The following is a 21,784-nucleotide window of genomic DNA, read 5'->3' on the forward strand; positions in this document are numbered from 1 at the left end:
CATGAGTAAGGTGATTGCTAGAGCAAAACATAAAAATGAGAACTGGAATGAATTACTTTACCAGTCTCTTCCAAAAGATAACCAACAATCAGCACTCACTTTTAAACCATTGCCATACATGTATGGAGGAGCAGTATTTACCCTACATACTTCACAGATTAAGAACCCAAATGTGCCATCTTTACCGGGGTTGACAGAGGCAAGAAACTCTGACAAGGGCAAAGAATTACGTAGTGAGAATAAATTTAATTCCTTTGATCTGGAAATGAAGTCACATGCAGCTCAATAGCTGCTACATCTAGCCTTCAGCATTGCTGTATTTTACGTCGGCTTTTGATCTGTGAGTGAAAGTTGCTATTTCAGCCTATCCAAAAGGAGCAGAAGCAGAGCCAGTTTAGTACAAGGATTCTGCTGCAACTACTTTGTGTTAGGACATACTGCTCAAATTCACTGAAATTAAAAAAAAAAAAAAAATTACTTGCAGATGGCTCATGAGCTTCAGCTTCTCTGGGTGCATCTCCAAAAAGCTGAAGACATGAGAGAGCATCGAAGCACCAGCCTTTACGTGGGCCTGCCTTTTAGTGTTCCTGGTTCTGTAAATTTGCTTCTGCCACTTGAAGTGTGAATGCGTTGTTTTCCCGCCAGACTGTTTGCTTATTGGTAACTTAGCTTTCATTTGATAAGTATCATCTGTCACAGTCTCCAGAAATGCATGTGCAGAAATCCACCCCCTCAAGCAGGCTGATAATCCACTAATCTGTTTCCCAACAGTGAGTTGGGACTAATTCATTGAATGCATATGGGGCACTTACTGATGATCCTCTAACTTGTTTGTGTTGTTTTTTTTCTCCTGGTAACTTTTGTTGCTGTACTGTTTAAAAAACCCTAATTAATAAAAAAGCTGCCTACTACATTCAGCATAGACAACAATTTATCTTCCCAGGTGAGTTGATTGTTTTAATTCTACTAACCAGCTTCTACTGCCAAAAAGTAACTTGTTTGTAAACTTCTGCATGCTGCCCAAGAACAGTAATTCTGCTTTTTTTTAAAAAAAAGTATCTAATAAAACAATTGAAACGTTCTCTTATTTGAGTATAGAACTCACACCTCTCTTTCCTAGTACGAGGTAGTGATGTGGTTTACGTACAAGGTGAAACTTGGAATATTTAGGTGTAAAACAGTGGCTTTCTGCTGTGGGATTCTACACGCAGCCGTCCACTTCAGAAAGGCTGGCTCTAGGGTTATGTGCCTGGCAAGTATCAACGGGCACCGTCGGTTCGGGAAGGCTGAGCCCATCTTTATGAACGGAGGCTCTTGCCTGTGGGATTTCACCATGGTGTAACACTATTCGTGTGCGGATTTGCACATACAAACTTTTTCCAGTCAGCTGTTCGTGAACCCTTAGAAACAGCTTGTTTGTTTCCGAAGGGAGAATTGATGATGTAGGATGCCAGGTACAGGGTATTTACTCTGAATTTTGAAAGGATTTGCAACCCAAGCTGAATTTCCTGTGCACTGGTGACGCAGGGCAGACAAGGTGCATTTGGAATACATGACTTGCAGTATAGACAAAACCAAATATCCTAGTTCATAAGGATATTTCTGGTTATCCAAGGCAACTTGAAGGCATGTGAGTAATTCACAGACAAGGACTGACCTTGAAAGGCATTACAAGTAAGTAGGTGAATGGGAAGAAGACTGGGCTTGGTCAGTATACAGGCATGTATGTACTAGGAAAGATGAATATAGTTTCATATGAAGTATAAAATCATACTGTCTGTGGTTGAGTTTACTTTATAATTCCTGAATAAGAAACAAATACTTGCTATTGCAATGTTAAAACTTCTAACCTGTAAGAGATTGAAGTATAAAATGTCATAAATGTTTCTTCTTTCCCAGAAATTCCCAGCCCTGCACAAATAGCACAGCCGCCAGAAACAGCTGCAGACACTAAGTAAGTATAGTTTTAAATGCTTTTATTTGCATTGTGTTTACCTGATACTTCTCAGATCAGTCTGAAAGTGCTATGTTATGATCCAAACTGAACTTATAACCTGAGAAGTCAGAGGATAATTTTAGTCAGCAAGGGCAATACTGGTATTACCAGTTTTATAAAGCTGAACATGATTTTTACCTTAAACGGGACAGTAAGAAGCCCATGCCTTTAACACCTAGTTACAGTTATGTGTGCATTCCCAAGGTCAGAAAGGTCTGATGAAATAGAAGTTACGTAGTTTTACAACCAAAAGAGCATGACACATTTAGCAGCAGGGAAGCATCTTTTTCAGGGTCTGACTTGTAGGGCATGCAGAAGATTTTAGCCTGCATTGCCAGCACTCGCAATTGCTTCCTCACTCTTGTAGGTGTTTCAGTAGTAGGAACAGGAGTATCTGTTACTGGAACGCATTGTAATAGTGTAGCCATGCTGCTGCCAAGTCAATTCCTGCCACTTATCATTGAAAATCACTTCAAAGTCTTTGTCTGTCATTTGCTGAAGTAAGCTTAGGAAGTCCTTATCTGTTAAGTGGGTCAGTAATTGTATTTTTCTCTGACTTACTATAATGCTATCAAGATCTGTTCTCTATTTGCTTCTTTCCACCCCACTAATTGCATGTGTAGCAGCCCACTTTTCTAACTCGTGTGGATATGCAAACATTATTTTCACTGTAAACCTGTCTTCTCTTGTTAGTGCTGATCAACAGCCAGACACAGATGGAGTTGAATGTGAAGCAGAGGTAGGTTTTCTGGTTTGCCCTTTTTTACAATCAGAAATGCCATGTTGAAAGTGCAATGAAATAGTTGTGGCCCTGGAATTATGTGTGTCGACTGGGTGTGCCTTACCTCAGTTCCACTGCACTGTTTGTACTGCAAAGATCTCAACTGAAAATTCATGGTTTGTGTAGCTAGGCTGAAACAATTAAGTACTTGTAACAATATTTAACTTTTTCCAATAGGGCTAAGATGATATTTTTCAAACCTCTGGCTCGCTCAGTTTGATGCAGCCCTTTTTATATGACAAGGGCCGCAGGTCTGGTGCATTTAGACTTTGTAATGCAGCTCTGCAGACCTCAAATCTGCAAGTAATGCATGTGTAGATACTACCAGTGGTCAGATTAGCTTGCGGTAGGTCCTGCAAAGCAAACGCTGTGAGTATGGGCTTGTGTTTTGCATAGGAAGGCCTTTCCATACCTCTTCACAAGTCTTGTGATTTTGGTAGCACCTAAGCACGTGTTCAGCTTGTAGTACGAACACTGAAATGGGTTTCTGTAGGGATGAGTAAACTGATAGAGAATTGATGATTTCAGCAGGAATTACTGGATTCTGGATCAAGCTTGTTGATTTTTGGAGCACTTCTCCCTAACAGGAGAATTTAAGTAATCTCAGAAAAGCCTGTGCCCACATTTATTGGAAGAACAAAGAGGTTCTTGACTCTTCCTTTTAGAATGGTCTGTAGCATTTTTCCACACACAGAGAAGCAAATCCTGAGAGATGCGGAGTGCTGAGATGTTAGTGCTGGTTCTGTAAATTTAACTCTATGGGACAGAGCCTTTCTTGTCTTCACATGTGTGTGCTGACATACAGAAGACATACGGCTTTTTGTAGCCTTCTGAGATGACTTTGTCCTGTGCAGTGTGTTTCTGGGGCTGTAGTCAAATGCGTGTGTCCGGCCTCTGGAGTTCTCTCAAAGCAGCTGTTGCTGCTGGCTGGTAGGCTGCTTCTGCCCTCCAGGTGGGACTCTCAGCACGTTTCCCTTCTCTTTTTGTGAACAGGTGGAAGAAGCAGAGACTAATAAATCAGAACCTGAAGATGATGAGGATGAGGTGGAAGATTTGCCAAACAGACGGCCACACTTGCAAGGGATGATTTACCGCAAACCTAGCCAGACCAGTGTCTACCTGCAAGAGTGGGACATTCCCTTTGAACAGATAGAACTGGGGGACCCTATTGGCCAGGGACGATGGGGGAAGGTTTACAAGGGGAAGTGGCACGGGGAGGTGGCCATCAGGCTGCTGGAGATAGATGGGAACAACCAGGATCACCTCAAGCTCTTTAAAAAGGAGGTGATGAACTACAGACAGACGCGGCATGAGAATGTGGTACTTTTCATGGGAGCATGCATGAACCCTCCTCATTTAGCAATCATTACCAGGTAAGGATATAGCATCTTAGTATTATTTTAAATATATACATATTATGTAGATAGATAATATATTTTTTAATAGATAAAAATAAACTTCTCACTGCAGTCAGGAGGTGGCAGACATGGATGCAGCCTGTGTTGCTCAGAGTTTTGGATTCTAAGGTTGTCTCCTTTTAGGGACTATATAATATTTTTTGGCAACTTTCTTTTTATTTTTGAATTCTTAAATAATAACATTCAAAAAGCTGGAGAAAAAAAAATCTGGAACAGGTTGTTCCTCTGCCATCTACTTCCAGATGGTTCCAATTCAGCAAAGTGATGATAAACCAACATGCGCGTCTGGCAATGCAACGGTTCCCTCTTCCTTTCTGTTCCTCCTAGGGACACTTGCTGATTAGGGGGAAATGTTACTGATTTTCTCCCCTCTCCCATTTTCAGTATTTAGTTGAGATGAGGATCACATGGCCACTCAATAAAGCTTTTGGGGATGTTCATATGCAGGCTGAATTTGAGTAAGGCCAAGGGCATGCTGTCCTCACAGTCTGGCAAGGACATACGGGGTGATTTCTAACTGCCAGTTTCAAAAGACGTTTCCTGCATAAGTGACCAGCAGCAGAAGCTGGTGCTCAGATTTTGAAAACTGGACTTCAGATGTCAGAGCAGTATAACAACAGCTGAGTCTCTGAAGAAATGCATAAGCATTTCTTGTGTATCCTTGAGCGTGCTTTAAGAACAGGTCTCATAACCACGTGTACACCCACACAGACACAAATCAACGGGATCCGTAAGGTTCTTCAAAATGGTGTTTTTCAGCAGGGGAGGAGGGCTGGGATTCTGTCAGTGTGATAAAAGAAACAACTGATCATCCAGTATTACATTCTTACTCCCCTCCAGTATTTTAAAGACCTTTTTAAGGATTGTTGTTCCTCTTTCCTGTAGCTTCTGCAAAGGAAGGACGCTTCACTCGTTTGTAAGGGACCCCAAGATATCCCTGGATATTAACAAAACCAGGCAGATAGCACAGGAGATCATTAAGGTAAGGGTACGCTATGCCAACGGGGGCCTCAGCAAGGGCTTAGGGGCTGCACAGCTGGAGCGGTTGTGGAAGCCTCAATAGCCCAACAGGGTGTTGCGGCAGGAGATGCTCCAAGTTGGCTGGAAAAAAGGGCTAATTTAGTGGGCAGTAAGGTAAGGGCCTATAAGGACAGAAAGAGACCTTTTGCTTGTCAGTAAGGGGCTGGGGAGGGAGAATTTAGATAAAGGGAGTAATGAAGAAAGGTATGCAGGACAGGTTTCCTTCCCAGGTCTCTATTATAGTAACTGCAACTAAATTAATGCATTCTGAAGTAGATGGCATTTTCTCCCAGATCAGCACAGTGTCTGTGCTTGCTTTCAGTATTTCTCAACTGAAGAAGCATTTCTGAAGCTGCTCTTTTCTTTGCTGGCAGAAATATCCTGTGAATTTAGTGAGCAAACTTGTGTCAGTTGCTCATTGTTCTGACACGTACAGACTTCATCGGGGTTGCCAAGTCCACAGCCACTTGATGCTTCAACTAAGAGTACCCTTCCAACAGCCCTACTATGTAAAGGATGAAAAGCAATTTGGAAGTTGAGCGCTAAACCAAGATCTGCTCCCTTGCACCCTTCCTGTACAAGTCAGACAGCTGCCGTGTCCCCACTTCCAATTAATAATTTATGCTGGAGTAATGAGAGTTAACCTGTATTAGAAAGTAAAGTGTCCCAGAGATAGAGGCTTGTAAATAACAAAGAACCCAACAAACTTACATCTCTGCATATATTTCCCAGGGCATGGGGTATCTTCACGCAAAGGGGATTGTACATAAAGATCTGAAATCCAAGAATGTTTTCTATGACAATGGGAAAGTTGTGATCACTGATTTTGGATTATTTGGAATTTCGGGTGTGGTTCAGGAAGGAAGGTAAGTGAAGGTTTCAATACTTGGTCCACTTCTAGAATGATAAATAGTGATCAAGTTGATGCATTACACAGTAAAGTGAGGAGTGCTGATGGTTTAGTGCATACACACATTTTTGGAATATACCGTTTTTCTTTGGTTTTTTTAAGCAGAGTTCGTTCTACAGTTCCAGTAGCACAGAGCTAGGAGGTTCTGTGTGGACTGGGACTCTGAACACAGAACAAACAAAATTTCAAGGCCAAGAATGAGCTGGAGAGTCAGGCTAACACATGCATATTTTTTAATATGGCAAGAAAATTAGAAACAAAACGTCAGCAAAAACATTTGAGTAAATAAAGTCAAGGCATTAGGTGAAGCACAGATATGGCCCATATGCTGCTTCCTGGAAGCAGCAGCGCTTCTGTACCACTTCTTTCTTTTGAACTCAGGAGGGAGAATGAGTTGAAGCTGCCCCATGACTGGTTATGCTACCTGGCCCCCGAGATTGTTCGCGAGATGGCCCCTGGGAAGGACGAAGACAAGCTGCCTTTCTCCAAAGCTGCAGATATCTATGCCTTTGGGTAAGAAAGGAGCCCCTAAGAGCACCATCCTCCTGTCACAGACTCGGGATTCTAGCTGGGACGCGTTTTTCTCACCTGCTACAAGTCGTGGGTGGGAGGCGTGCGGGCGGGCGGGCTTTGCTGCACAGCCTTACACACCTTCCCCAGCTTATTTGAAGAAATTGGAACAGTTTTGTGCCTTTCTTTTAAGAGCAGCTAAAGGCTTGATTTGTCTGTTAACATTGCAGGACTGTGTGGTATGAGCTCCAAGCAAGAGAATGGCCTTTCAAGAACCAGCCTGCAGAGGCACTCATCTGGCAGATTGGAAGCGGCGAGGGAGTGAAACAAGTTCTTGCAACTGTTAGTTTGGGGAAAGAAGTCAATGTAAGTACCTCAGCTGCAGGAATCCTGCCATATAGCTATTTATCAGGAAAACAGTGAGCTACATAAAGAGGCGGCTTACTGTACTTGTATTATAACTCTAAGGATAAAGGGCAGGAGAGAGAACAGATTAGAATGGGGCATCAGGTTAGGTATTAAGGCTCTGCCCCTATCTGACACAGAGGAGTGGACATCCACTGGTACGCAGGATGCTGTTTGATGCTAAGAACGTCCGACACTTCCACTAAACAGCATCTCTGGCTGGGCTTGCACAAATCACAGTGCTCAGTCAGTTGCTTGGTCTGTGCAGTTGACCTGTGAACTAAGTGGAGATAATGAGCCACAACTCTCCTTCGCAGGAAATTCTCTCAGCGTGCTGGTCATTTGATCTCAGTGAGAGGCCTAGCTTCACTGCCCTCATGGATATGCTTGAAAAACTGCCAAAATTGAATCGTCGGCTCTCCCACCCAGGACATTTCTGGAAGTCTGCTGAGTGAGTATTTGCTGCTGTTAAGAACATTTACGCCACTCGGAATTTGCTAGCTGATTGTTTTGGTGCTTTATTTTGCCTTTCTGGGGGCTGTCGAACCTCTGACGGGAGAGTAACTGTGCTGTTCTGCTTTTCCAGTTACTAGGAAATGACGCAGTTAAGCTTGCATGCTTCAGCGAGTTCATTTCCTACTTGAACATATCCACGTCCCTTCAGCAGACTACTTGCGTTTGGTTTCAGAGAGTGTTTACCATCAGTGTTTGAAAGGGCCCACACTGACCTCGAAGGGGTTAGAATTTCCCCTATAATGGCTGGTACTGACTGAGGAGGGGAAGGACCAAAGAATGTGCCACCGTTTCCCTTTGGAACGGAACTGTCAAATTTTGAGAGTCCCAAGTTCGTAGACTTCCTCAGGGAGCATGTGAGAAACCCCCACCCCCACCCCTCCTTGCAGAAGGGTGCCAGTTCCCACAGGCACGTAAAGAAATGCAGCATCAGTCCTGACTCAGAATAATTCACTGCTGGGGGAAAACCCAAAGTAGGTGGTAATCATGTGTCAGGTGTCTCAGAAATGCTGAAGATGCTTAAACTGACAGGTAGGAATGAGCGGCAATGGTTGGACTGAATCTCTAAGCTGGAATTATGTCAAGATCTGGACCAAGGAAAGATAAGTCATGAGAAGTCGGCATAAATCCCTGTCAGATCGTGACACCTTCAAAGTCAGTTTCTGTGTTGCAATTGGAAAAGAAAGGTCTTAGGGTCAAGCATCTCTGAACTGTCAAAACTGGAAGAGGTCCCTTAAAACACCCGTTGTACATCATGCCATGACATCTGTAGACAAACCAGACCAGAATAGGAAACCCATCCCAGTTCAGACTGGATGAGCATAAAGGCACAAGACCTAAAACTTTCAGCCCCTTTTCTCCTGACTAACCTGTCACTCAGAGAAGGGGGGTTCCCAGGTCCACTTCTAGCACAATCAAGTGAAGCAAAGCAGATAAAATTTCTGGAGCCAAGAGACTGAAGCCCCCACCCCAGGCCAGTTTTATGTCTGATTGCCACTGCTGACCGCTGTTACCCTGAGTAGCTCTGGCGGCAAAAGGCAGCCAGCCCGGCCTCAGCACCACGCTTTGAGTTGCTGTTGGGCATGAGGTTACAGTTTGGTAACCTCTTCAAAGTCATTTGTCTCTTGTGCAATTTCCCTAACACTTGCACTGGATCCCTGATATATTATGATGTCTAATAACTTTAAAATGCGGAATGCTTCTCCAAGGCTGTGGCTTCATCTTTATACAAAGGGACACTATTATCAGCAAAGATTGAATGCTTACTACCCACTCGCTGATAAGTAGAACAGTCTGATATGTTTTCCTTACACTGGACAGGTGTATGTGTGTATCAGAGCATGTGTTCTACAAAGGTACAGCAAGGCTTGAGCACACCTTACCTTTGGCCGCTGTTCTTCGAGTCGCCCATGGCTGCCTCTGTGCGCAGCTGGCACAGCGGAGCCATTGCAGCTGCACTTCCCTCCCTGTAAATAAAAATTCAAAGAGAAACCAACAAAAGCTGAGCTAAAAAACAGACCTGCATGTAATCGCTGCTTTTCTGTCCTTCAGTTGTAATTTAAGAGTAACAAATTTTTCCCCTTTTCTGGCTGAAAGCACACCAAACCTTGTTTTCAGGCACAGGTCTATACCCAGCTACCGCGAGTGTGTGCTTTGCCGTTATCCATTCCTTCAAGTCATCCAGCTTCACCTGTGACATTTCCTCCCATTTTTTTTAAACTAATCCTCCCTTGTCTCAAAGGGAGAGCGCTGTACTTAAGGCCATTTTTTTGCCGGGAGATTTGCATGATAGCAATGTCCTTCGGTAATTTTTTTTTTTTCTGTTCTAGAGAAACACGCTGTACTCCACCACTGTGGTTCTGTGTGTCAGCACTTGCCTCCCCTCATTTCTCTATACGATAAGACCCGCTCGTGTTGGCTCTGTAGCTGTGATGACTGCCTGCACACCCGCTCGCTTCCCCAGCCAGGCTCCGCCGAGCAGAGCGAGCCCAGGCTGCCTCACCTTCCCCTGCAGACAGGCACGCTCACATCGTCCTCTAACATCACACTGGAAATGAACTTGAAGTATTGCTTCCCAGTTGGGCAGTCGGTTCAGGAGAATGCTCAGTTCCAGAGCAATCTGCCAAGTGATTATTTTGGATTAGCGTTTCCATAGGGAGTTATTCTTGAACAGCTTGTGGAACTGCAGAACGATGTCTTATATAGTAGCTACCCTAATTATTTTTGTCTGGGTAGACAGACCAACACCCCCACAAGCGGTTCATGTCAATTTGCATACATTACTATTTTTTCTCCGCTCAAAGCATTTAATAGAGGGGAAGTACTTTAAGTGTCAGTATTAATTATCAGCATTGACAGCTGAATTAGTGCTCGTTGAAATGAAAGTGCAGGCAGCTCAGTTGTTGTTCCTCCCCTGCAAACTGCGTTATATTTGAGTCACGCCCGGGAGGCTCGCTGCAGCCGTGCCAGCCAGAGACCTACTCCGATTGAAAACCCGCTAAAGACACGCTCCCAACCCCACTGACAACTCCCTTGGGAAACTCTGTGCTAACCTCAATGCTTTATTCTGGTGTAAGCTTTATAATATGTAGTTCTCAAGGGTTTGCTTTAAATAACTGAAAACTAACTCTCATGGTGTCTTTTTCCCTTCCCTCCCGTATTTCTTTGTAGGTTGTAGCTACTGGTGCAATAACGGGCTCCACCTTGCATGCTTCCATGTGTTGTATCCTAACTGGCAACTTGGACAATCACCTTCCATTTAGAAAAGCAAAACCAAACCACGAAATTAACCCATGGACATAATCAACACTTTATCAGACTTCTCCATTTCTCCCTTTTTCCGCTTGGTGTGGGCTGTTAGCTTGAATAACAACTCCTGTCTGCAAGAAGTTACTGTCTAACAGCGTGGCCATCTTTCACTTCTGAAGCGTTTCAGCAGGCTGTAACTTCCTCCGGGAAAGGGTCTAGTGATCCGCGCTCTAACTAACCGGGTGCAAGCGACAGAAAGTGCTGTGTCCTGCCCAGCAGGCTGGGGTTTTCCTGGAACTGGTGCGATTTGTGCATGTCCTGCAAGTCTGGCAAGGCCGAGGGGTGCAGTTTCCTAGTCGCAGTCTGAGGTTATGCCTGTTGTCCTTAAGGCTGGACTGTGGCTTGAAGGTCGCCTGAAGGGAACAGGTACATTTTCACAGGCAGAGCTGATGACCGAACGCTCCACTCGCGCTGCAACCTGACAAGAGTTAAGGGCCAGTTTGTGCCAGTTCTCCCTTGGGACCCACGTCAATTTTGTCAGGGGCTGGATGAAGCTGGTGCAGTTCCTGAGTGGAAAGAAGGACGGTTCTTGCTCTGCTCGGAGCAGACCGCAGTCCCTTAGCCTATGGGGGACCAGGCCACAAGTGGTGTCCAGAACTGGCCCACGGCGGTCAGCTGGGACCAGCTACAATGCTGTGTAAGAGGAGGAAAGCAAGAGCATCCTTCAGTTCCTCCTTCTCCTCTCCCCCGGAAAATCTAGTGCTTTGAATTTTATTGTTTGCTTCTGTTTACATCCCCTGTTCAGCAAAATGTCTGACGTAACATTAGGGGCTTTGCAGAATTGTAGGTAACAGCAAATATGTGCCTTTTTAGAAAAGATCTTTTTTCATTCTTTACCGATTCACGATTTTTGAAAAAATAGCTTGTTTTGGAGGGGAGAGGATAGGGACAGAGGATAATATGCACCAAGAACCAGAGCGGTTTCTGCCATCTTCAGTGAGGACAAATACTCCCACATTCTCTCAGAAGGGCTCCTGCAAGAGCTCATGTATTCAGGCTCTGCTTTGCTGTCACCTGAGTGCATGCGTGTAGGAAGGCATTTTGAAGTGAAAATGTTTCTAGCTATGCTAACAGTTCCAGGGCGAAGGAAAAGATACCTTTATGCACTTGCTACAGTCTATAAAGAGGAGGAAATGGGTTTGTTTGTTTGTTTGTTTTTTACCAATTGATGTGCCCTGTCAAAACACCCCTTTCTCTTAAAAAGAAAATTCTGTAAGTCATTTTTTCCTTCCCTTCTACTTCAAGGAAACCCAGTGCCCACTGAAGACAAGTGTTGGGCTTCTACTCACCATAGGTACATACAGAGTCCCCCTGTTTCTCCAATTTGAGCAAATCAGATTTGTGCTGTATGTTTCCACTGATGAGGTTAGCATGAATAAGTTCATGTGTTTGCTGCTTAATTACTTAAGCTTCTTTTCTGGGTGATCTGAAGTTGTACGAGATCAGAAGCTAACCCATTTTAGTTCCTTTTATAGGACTGTAGCTGTGTAAGAAAAATCAAAAATAAATAACTCTTTCCCTCTCCCTTCTCCTCTCCCTCTCCACTCTTTTCAGCATTAACAGTAGCAAAGTTGTCCTGCGTTTTGAAAGATTTGGCTTGGGAATCCTGGAACCAAGTAATCAAAAGATATAGCATGGTGTGTAACTGTCTTGTGATAACATTGTCTGCCTACTTACACAAAGCGTCAGAAATCTTCACTGAATCTTCCAAGCTGAAGGCCGCAAGACCATCAGTTCACAGTCCCGTGGTCTCTGTAAAGTCTGCGTTCTGCCCGAGCACCAGCAGTTATTTAAAGAATGTTTACATGATACTTTTGTGTGGACTATATTTTTTTAAACATAATAAACAGTGAATCAAGTTTAACTACAGCCATTTTCAGATAGCACTGAAAAAAAGAAGAACTGTTTCTAGTTCCTTCTTGTGTCTGTGCTAAACAGGAGCTCTCTTCTGCCTCAAAGCGTTTGTTTTCCCTGAGAGAAATGGAACTGGCTTGTTTCAGAACGGCACTGCATCTCGCGTGAAGGGCTGGAGTGCCAGCTTGCATTTTTCTTTCATTAAGGTAAAAATCCATCTGTTGCATCGTGGTTTGCCCAAACTGATCGCTGAGCCCTGAGGTTTGTTTCAGCAGGCTTGGCCCAAGCTCCGGGTTACCCTGGTGCAAACCTATCGCTAGGAGAGTTTCTGATCGTGTGAGGCTGTGTCTCAACTGAAGACTCAAGTGCTCTTCTACACAGAACTCACGATGCAGCTGCTTGTTCTCACACAATCCCATAGGAAGCTGAAGACTTGCTGGCCTTTGCAAAAATAAAACCAAGGCTTGTTACAGCTCTGGGTACAAGGGTCAAACTCTACTTTTTTAGCTTTAGGCACAAAAAGTTCTAGCCCCCTAAACCAGCAGCATTTCTGGAATTACAACACTGACCAGCCAGACTTGACTCTTACTGCCCTGATCACCATTTCATTTGTAGAAGAAAAGACATTTTCTGGCACTGCAGGAAGAGTCAAGGCAAGGGAAAATGGCATCCCTAAATAATGCATTAAATCAGGTCTCAGTGCACAGAGCTTGTTCAGAGATGTGAAGTCATTCCACACACACAGAGCGTCCCCAGCTCCTGCAGCCGGTCACGTTGAAGTCAGCAAGCTGAGAAGCCTGGGCCTAAAGCAGTTGCTCTGGGGAAAACTTAACAATGAGAGAAATCTCACAGCCAGGAAGGTGACATCTGGATCTAAAGGACCTGACTCAACCCAACAGCTCAGACTTGTTTCAAAGGTTAATTTTAAGACAAGAATAACCTCCTACACCCTCCTCCAATGTGTAAGATGGAGGTTATAAAGGATACATCTGATTACTGCATTTAAGGTAACAGATGCATCATCCCACTTGCAAATTAATTGCAAGCAGCATCGACAGAGGCTGCCTTGTGCCTCCCAATCACATTCCTCTGCCGCCTCCTGCCAGCCAGGGTAGGGGGATAGCCCTCATGATACAAGGAACATTCAGATCCTTTCTGTCCTTACAGCGCTTCGTTTTGTTGAGGTAGTTTGTTAGGGCTCTCTGGAAGTCACCAAGTTTCATATCTCCAACAGCACTAGCACGTTACAGCCCCACAGACCGTTCACCACCATTGCAAGGGTTCGGCGCGAGGGCTGCAGGGAGGGGAGCTCTGAAGCCCCTGTGGGGCCAGCAGAGTGACAGGCACTCAGTGTGGCCGGCTGACTTCTGTAGGAAATTAAGCGGCAGAAAGAATTCCTGAATTCTGTCGAGCAGAGAGCTTCGCTCCTACTTATGTGCAAGTCGGTTGTAGTCTCTTACGAATATTTTGACAAATTAGTGACTTTTTACACGTGTCTCAGATATAAAAGAAAAAATTGGTGGTAGCCAGGTGCAGCACTGTGGTACTCTCTTGACCTCCTTCCTCTCCCCCACCTTCATTAAAAGCAAATAAACCTCCTCCAGCTCTACTTTCTATTTAACCTACACCCCTTGGTTCTCAAGATTTGCTGCTGTTTGTTGTCTCTCAGTAATCTTGTGTCAGCAGTTTTAAGCAGAATTTGTTTTCCCAGCGAGTACTGCTTAAATAACAGCAGCACAACACAAACCTAAAGTGAGGAGAAATGTGCCACTGGGCACCCGTGGCACGCTGAGCCCCCCTGCCTTAGGGAAGGGCAGAAGCTGCTGCTGGATGCAAATTGTTACTTTACAGCCTGCAGTTCTGCGCAGCCTTCAGCTAACTCCGTGCTTGAGGGAGGCAGCAGCGTTGGCACGCTACTCGTGATTTACCCCTGCCCTCTGTGCTAAACGGGTCCTGAACGCTGGGACACCCACAGCTGCTCACTGTGGCAACCAGTTGCCCAACCTGCAAATAAAAAGCGTTTCCTTGCTGTTCCTCAGCAGCGACGCTCCTGTGCCTGCGTGCAAGGACTACGCTGGGAAAGCAATATAATCTCAATTTTTTTCTAATAAGATGACTGGCTAAGAGGAGGACAGCCAGCACTAGATGACCAGCCAGATTAAAACAAAATAATTTTTAAAAAACAACAAAAAATGCCACCATTTGTCTTTCCTACGACTGCCCTCAGGTGTAACTCGAACGCGGTCTGTGCAGACACCGCAGGTGCAGGGCTGCGCGAGCCACATCCAGCCCTGCTGCGCTGCAAGGTGCCCAGTGCCCGCGGGAGGCTCGTCCCCCGGGACCTGCCTTCAGTCATGAGACTGGGGATTCTGATTCAGCCTGGCCTTGGTTTGTATTCAACACCCAGAAATTGCTCTTGAGAGCAAAACCCAGCCTCTGGGACCCAACAGGTCAGAGAGGAGAGACTGATCACCGTCTCTGGGAGAATTTTTGTTTTAATCAGCTGGTGTAAGAACCTGGCGACTGACCGACACCAGTGGAGCTGCACAGCTGTGGGCAGAGCTCTCTGACCCTCAGCGTGTTGCAAGCCAAGGGGCAGTCGCTGGGTCGTCCTGTTCCATGGTCTGCGGACCGACCGTCTCCTCAAGTGCTGGCGCAAGAGCACGATGCAGGGAACGCCTGGGCCGTTCCAGAGCTGTAAATGTGAAGCTGGCTGTACAATGCTGCTACAGAAGCCACACGTCAGTAGTGAATGTAAATGGAGTCTAATATGGTGAAAATGGACACATTTTCTTTTCAGATGTGATGTAAACTTTGTACAGTCAAAAATTTTTTTTTATATTTTCTATCAACTGAGTGTCTTCCAGAATTGCTATTAAATTAATTAAAAATTGTTAGTATTAACAAGTTTCTGTATTAGTTTATGCAACCAGCAAAAAAACCAACAAAAACCAAGAAAAGAGTGCACTCTATGCTGATGGAATTCTGGATATGTAGGAATCTTTTCAGTGAATAAATCTTTGCTCTGGATAAAGCAAGTCTTACGGAAGTGTGGTTTGACCTTCCCCCCCTCATATCCTTGTAGCCAAACTAAACAGAGCAGATTTCCACGGTGACCCCCCGGCACAGCGCAGCACAGGGCAGGGGAGCACTCCCTGTCCTGCTGCGGTTTGGCTGGGGGGCTGCGGAGCCCGACCCGGGACAGCAGGGGCACGCCAGGGGCCAGGCAGCGTGTGCGGGCAGCAGAGAGAAACGCTCGGTGCCTTTTCACACCCGCCTGTCAGCGCTCGCCCTCCCAGAGGTGACGGCCAGCGGTGGGAGACCCCTCTGCAGATCGCAGTTGGGAATTCAGGGCAGTGTACTTAGAGCAGAAACCGTGGGAGGTGCGGAGGCAGAAAGAGAGGTGGTGGGACAGAGATGGTGGCTGATGTGCAGGGAGGTCACCTGCTCCTGTCATCACTTTTCCTGCGGATCCTCACGCCCTCCCTGCCCTAGGTAGCAGTAGGGGGTTCCCTGCCATTTCCCTGTTTCCTTTGCCACACCTGAGCCTGACGGGCATGGGGTGATGCGAACTGGACGGGTTGGCCTTTGACGAGGGAATGACCAGAGCAGGACCCTGCTGACTGGCAGCGCAGACCCTCTGCGGCACACGGAGGCCCACAGGCACGCATGGAGCCCCGGCCCTGCCGAGGCTGGGGGGCTTGCCAAAGCCACCCTGCCCCACGAGCTCAGCTGAGGGGTGGGCAATGGCAGGGAGCCAAGTGCGTGTTAAAAACCTTTCTCTGAACTGGGCAAGAATAAGCAACTATCGTGACAGAAGTGGTCCCACTTCTAGAAATCCCGTTGGAACAGAGAAAGTCTCAAATAACACGCTCAAGTAAAGGGTGACAGAAGTCTCAGGTTTAGCTCATGTAAGAAAAAAATAAGATTAGAAAATAAATAATCAGCATCACAGCTTTTGTCTGTAGCCCTTGCTGTGTCTAACAGCTTTCTGTCACTGGACTGACTTGTTAGTCTATGGCCTTTGAGCCCATTTGCTTTCCTCCCATTATACCGGCTGTCAGTCCCCGTCTGCCTCCCACAAACGAGATACAAGCGCGTGTCTTTCCTGCGGGCACGGTTCGTTTTGTGCCCTCTCTCAAGTCTCGTCTCACAGGCCTTCACTTACAGCGCGGCCGGCTGCGCGCACCGCGCACCGGGCTCCGCGCTTTTCTTTCGGCTCCAGCTCCGCTTCTCGCAACAAAGCGCATCGGGGCCGGGGCTGGGCTGGGGACCCGGCCGCCTCCGCACGACGCGGTCCCTGGGGTGCGATCGCCTCCTCGTGGCTGCTGCCCGTCACTGCAGCCGCCAGGCCCCTGCCCCGCTCCCCCGCCCAGCGCACGGGGCCAGTTTAAGATGCTGAGTCCACCTGCAGTTACCAAAGACAGTTTTTGCTCCTGGATAATACGGGCCCAGTTGTTCCGCGGGTTACGAACGCCATCATTGCAGTTTCTCGAAGCGCTAGAGCATGTTGAGAAGCTGCTTCCCACCCCCAAGCCGCTCACGGCCTTCCCTCAGACCCCCACCACCCCTCTCCATCCTTGCTGCCCGTGCCAGGGCCGATGCGCACGCATTAGCCCCGCATTAGCCCTGCCTGCGCCTAAAGCTGCCCTGGCACCCTCCTGCCCCACGCGATCCCTTACGTCACCTCCCCAGGGAGGCAGGAGCTCCACCAGTCTCCTCCTGCACCAGCACGCTGCAGCAAACCGTGGCCGTTTCAGCGCGGGAGCTCCCGGCTGCACACACAACCCTGGCACAGCCCCACAGGACCACAGGGTGCTGGGCACCCGGGCCCTCGCCAGAGCCGCCGGCAGCACCCTGAGCCCCCCAGGTCCTGCCATGGCCTTGTCACCTGCAGAGCCAGGAAAAAGTTGGGCCAGCGAGGCTGTGGAGGCTGCTGTGCCCTCCACAGCGGAAGCGACATTGTGGTGTGTAAATTAATCCCAGGAACGTTACACTGCTGCCAGACAGCTTTACACTGAAAATAACGGCAGCACTGTATTGTCCGGCAGGGAACAGGCCAAGGCATTATAAAAGCGCTATTTTACATTTCATCCATCTTATCTCAATCTTTCATATGCAAACAATAAAAAGCTTAAGATAAATAGAGCTTTGTTGTCTTTCATCAAGAATAAGAAATAATTAATTTAACTCTCAATTAAACTTGAAGGACAAGGTTATTTAATTTAAAAAAACCAAACCACCACATCCTCAATCATACAGGTTACATTCCACCAGCTGTGAACCAGAGCAGTTTGGTGTTTGCGGGGCCACGGTGACATCCAAGTGCCAGCGATGCGGGGCACGGCGCTAATGCGGCACCAAGGTGGGCAGCAAGCGGGAGCGAGCAGCGCCTGCTCCCTGGGCAGCGCCACTTGCCTCGGATCCAGAGGCGCTTCAACGCTGCCGCTGCGCCTGGAGTGGCTCAAGCTGATCTGCAGGCACCAGCGGCACGTGGCAGCACCGTGCCTATCACTAGGTCACCCTGCCAGCTTCTGTCAGAAAACAAGTTCTCATTCCCATCAAAATGATCCAGTGTGGCACTGGATCACTCACACAGCTGGAAAGCAAAGGCTCAGACTGAAGTTCTCCGCTGCTGCACAGCAGAACAGTGAGAGCTACATGCAAAAGCCGCAGCCCCTTACCGCAACGCAACCTGTTAGCCCAGCACGTCAGCCCTCACGACCAACAGGTTTACAAGAGCAACCTCACAGAGATGCGACAAACGGGAAGGTTTGTGTTTACTGTCTACCTCTTGCTTCCCCTGTTAAATCTTCACCTTCCTCTGACCCAGATGTGCTGCAGCTCTCCCCACTGCTCTCTCCCCCTCTGCAGGGTTGGATCTACTGTTGACTGCCTGTGCTTCCAGCTGGCCATGAGGGGACACCTGGTTTGATTGCACCTGCGAGGTTCCCAGCCTGCAGCAGGTCGATACGCTCGAGACTGGAGGAGATGTTCCTCTGACCCAGGCTCTAGCTCAGAGACAAGATCCCACGTGCAGCCTGGCAAGCCATTATATGTCACAGTAAGGCGTCAGTTAACATTAGCAGCCATCTAGGAAATCTACCAAAGCACATTTTGTTAGAAAAAACTGAAATCAAGCACCTGTTTCCTGCTGAAAGCCTAAAACCACTTGTTAACCTATGATTTATATCACACAGCGTACTACTACTGCTTAGATCATATTCTTAGATTTTTAATAGCCTTTTCACAATACTTCTTTTTCTTTGATGAATAGTCCAAGAATTCTTTTTCTCACAAAGACAACCAAAGCTTTTTCCCCCCTGCTTCTTTTTTTCCTGAAGCAACCAGTACCCACATCTCAATGGAGACAAATTCAAGCACAAACAGAAACCATTTCTAGCTCCAGACAGCTGCAATTTAACACTCAATTGCATTTTAAACCTTAAAATCTGAGGGGATCATTGTTTGGCCCTACCAAACCTTACTTGTTGTTCAAGCACTCGGTGCACATGAAACAGTGCAACCACAGAAATGGTGATTCATTCAGAAGAGACACCAGGTAACAACCCAGAATACATCAATCAGGCTACAGATGAACCGACTGAAGCAAGATCCAGGAAAACCGGACACAACACATCACAGTTTCATCCTGTCTCAGAGCTCCGTCTGCCCTTGCCCATGGAAAGCAGCGGTTCACACCCTCCCCTCCTGGCCCAGCCCTGCCTTCCCAGCAGGATTACTGGGGCAGGCGAGTCGCCCACCCACCCAGACCTCCCCTCATTTCACAATGCACATTCAGAGAAGAGAACCTCTTAGCACAGCTATAACATAATACATCATTTCAATAGAGAAAAAAACAAACAAACAAAAAACTTTCACCTACCTGAACTCCTCCTGCCCTTGCTGCCCCAGAGGTTGCCAGCCTGTGGTTTGTGAGCCACCATGCTGTCCACTGTCATCGTCTTCCACACCTCTGCCTGCAGAGCTCAGCTGTCCGTCCCTGGCAGCCCCCCCAGGCCCCACGCCCCTCCAGCACGCTGCACCAGGCACCGCCAGCACGGCACCGATGCCGGTGGGCTCGGCAGCTGCTTCAACTGGCAACGCTTAACTTTTCTGAGCGTTTACCCTAATGGAAGGCTTGAATTTGTGTTACTTCTCAGCTATGCAATAACGTACTCGTGTGTCCTATCCACATATTCCTTTGCTTTTCCTCAAGGAAAGAGCTTAAGTTAACAGATGTTACTTAAAAACAGGTTAAAAGTACACACAGACTGCTACTGTGATCACTTGGTGCTAGATTGCTCAACAAATTTGGGGAACAGGTTCGTTGTATGGCTGAGCCCTGCGCATTGATGGGCCAGAGGCAGCAGGCAGTGGATCTATACTGCAGGGCTAGTGGCTCACCCAGCTGGCACAGGGACGGGCAACTGTCTGTGGCCACCTGCAGTTCGGCTGCACCGAGCTGCCCGCTCTCTCGGGGAGCACAAGGGAGTTGTACCAATAATCAAAAGCGGCCAGAGAAACCTGGCTAAGGAAAAGGTCTGCGTTCAGTGCCTTGGCATGCAGCTGGATTCCATTATAGCCATGTAAGTTGGGCTTAAGTGCTAATGAAACAAGCCACTAATTGCTTCAGGAAGTGTTAATCTGTAATTTTCTGTCAGGTCCCAAATCAGCAAGGTGCATAGTCGTCTCAATAACTTTCAGCCCAGAATAGTTCCTCTGCCTCTAGCAGTATTACTCAAGTGCTTAAACTAATACATATTGCTTAAATCCTGTACTGACTTGGGGCTGTAACGAACACTTTAATAGCAACAGAACAGGCTATTTGGTCACCTCAAGGATTTTAAAAGGTGTATTTTGTGTCTGGTTTCTTAAATGAAGTTTCAGCTTTTATCTTGGAATAGAATAATTATCCACCGACCTTAACATCTGCACTTTATCTTCCCCATTTATTGCTGTAGAAAAGCAATTATACATAGCTTCAGATCAGAGCTGCAATCGAAGTTAACTTACAGCTAGGACCAGTTTAAATAAATCCTCAAATACATGACACAGTTCTCTGGTTTTCTTAATCCCTTCCTTTAACTGCCTTCTCACCTCTCTGCTAGGGAGAAATTTTTGCAATGGTGGAACTGAGATGAAAAGGTCCTGCAGTAAAACTTGCCTCACGGAAGGTTATGTGACTTCTGAACTTATACACTAACACTTGTGCCTCTTGCTCCAACATGTCAGAGGCCTGTGAAGGAACAGGTGCCCTTGCTTCCCTGGCTGGCAGGTTTCAGTGGTGCCTCATATCTTCAGGACATGGCATTACCAAAGCGCACCCCAGTCTGCTCTCAGCTCGGTATAAAGAGCATATAAACTTTTTTTTTTACTGAGCTTCTGACCCTCCAAATGAAAATGAACTACAGTCCTTCAGTACCCAAGCAAGCATCTATAAAGGATTATGATAATGCTTTAAAGTAAGTGATTAGTTAAAAAATATGTCTGAGATACAAAGAAAACATCCTGGCAAGGAAATTCACCTATTTAGTCACATGCACAGAAAACGGGTTGTGCAGTAATGCACCTCCCAAACAGGCACAGAGCATATTAGTGCTCTGAAGTATAGAACTTACTTCTTCCATTTCATACTTTTGTTGCAATCGTTTGAAGTCGTAGGACTCTGTGAGCCCTTGGCTTATGGAGAGCTTTCTTAATGGAAAGTGCAATCAGTTTGTTTCATTTCCATCCCACCCCAAAAATCTAAAATCAGAAAACACAAACTAAGCATGAAATAACACCAACAGGCGCCCATCAGGACTCCATACTTGCCAGGAACCTCCTCTGTCCTTCACTCTTTATAGCGGTTGTCTGACATGTCCTGTTCTCTACCATCACTGTCCACATCCTGTCATCTATGCTGTATTTTTGATCTTATGTCTAAGGCTGTCCTGAAGCACATGTGAAACACACTGTACACACATGGCACTGTTGACTTTTTCTCAACTCTTCCTTCATCAGATTCCAGCTCCTGGAGACAAGGGATGACATGAAAATCTTACCTTAACCTTTTTTAATACGATCAAATAGCCCTGGTAATTTTAGAGACAGAACTAAAAGCTCTGACATAACCAAAAGGCATAGAAAGAGCCGAAGTCAAAACATAACTAGTGAAAAATATATTGCTCTCATTGCTATTTTATATTCTTGCAGTTTGCAAGCCAATCTCACAATCTACGGTGCTAATCCACACTTTCCTGGCAGTAACAAAACCCCATAACTAATCTTAGGCAGAACTCATAACTCCTGGAGACGGACTCTTGACTTAGGGAAGGAGCATTGGTTGGAGCCCCAAATCCACTTCACCAGAACATGAGAACTAACATACCTACCCCTACTTTGTTAGGCTGAAGGCAATAGCAAAAAGTGGTACATTTAATCCACACCAACTTGTTTGTCTCAATATAAAGGTGTCTTTTATTAAAAACAAATCAGGCAATCGCAGCCTAGAATTCAAACGTACAAAGTGCTTTAGAATTTTCTGAACCTTACTGCCACAGGGTCTGTAACAACAACAATTCAGG

At 46.4% G+C, this 21,784-nt stretch overlaps 2 protein-coding genes across 4 annotated transcripts in view; one reads left to right on the forward strand and one right to left on the reverse strand.

Annotated features, from left to right (window-relative positions):
- The window catches only part of KSR1 (kinase suppressor of ras 1), a 70,568-nt gene extending 58,343 nt beyond the window's left edge, over nucleotides 1-12,225 (forward strand). Inside the window, exons 11-20 of the mRNA XM_080374254.1 lie at nucleotides 902-943; nucleotides 1,900-1,954; nucleotides 2,690-2,735; nucleotides 3,771-4,150; nucleotides 5,081-5,177; nucleotides 5,948-6,081; nucleotides 6,507-6,638; nucleotides 6,866-7,001; nucleotides 7,358-7,491; nucleotides 11,916-12,225. Coding sequence (XP_080230380.1) covers nucleotides 902-943; nucleotides 1,900-1,954; nucleotides 2,690-2,735; nucleotides 3,771-4,150; nucleotides 5,081-5,177; nucleotides 5,948-6,081; nucleotides 6,507-6,638; nucleotides 6,866-7,001; nucleotides 7,358-7,491; nucleotides 11,916-11,994 — 1,235 coding nt within the window. The 3' untranslated portion in view covers nucleotides 11,995-12,225. The remainder of the gene's footprint in view (nucleotides 1-901; nucleotides 944-1,899; nucleotides 1,955-2,689; nucleotides 2,736-3,770; nucleotides 4,151-5,080; nucleotides 5,178-5,947; nucleotides 6,082-6,506; nucleotides 6,639-6,865; nucleotides 7,002-7,357; nucleotides 7,492-11,915) is intronic.
- The window catches only part of NOS2 (nitric oxide synthase 2), a 46,261-nt gene continuing 36,278 nt past the window's right edge, over nucleotides 11,802-21,784 (reverse strand). For all 3 annotated transcript variants that reach the window (XM_080374178.1, XM_080374177.1, XM_080374176.1), the window contains one exon: nucleotides 11,802-21,231. In XM_080374178.1, the coding sequence (XP_080230304.1) occupies nucleotides 21,112-21,231 (120 nt within the window). In that variant the 3' untranslated portion in view covers nucleotides 11,802-21,111. The remainder of the gene's footprint in view (nucleotides 21,232-21,784) is intronic.

The sequence above is a fragment of the Falco punctatus genome (genome assembly GCF_963210335.1).
Source record: "Falco punctatus genome assembly, chromosome: 1".
In the NCBI taxonomy this organism is placed as follows: Eukaryota; Metazoa; Chordata; class Aves; order Falconiformes; family Falconidae; genus Falco; species Falco punctatus.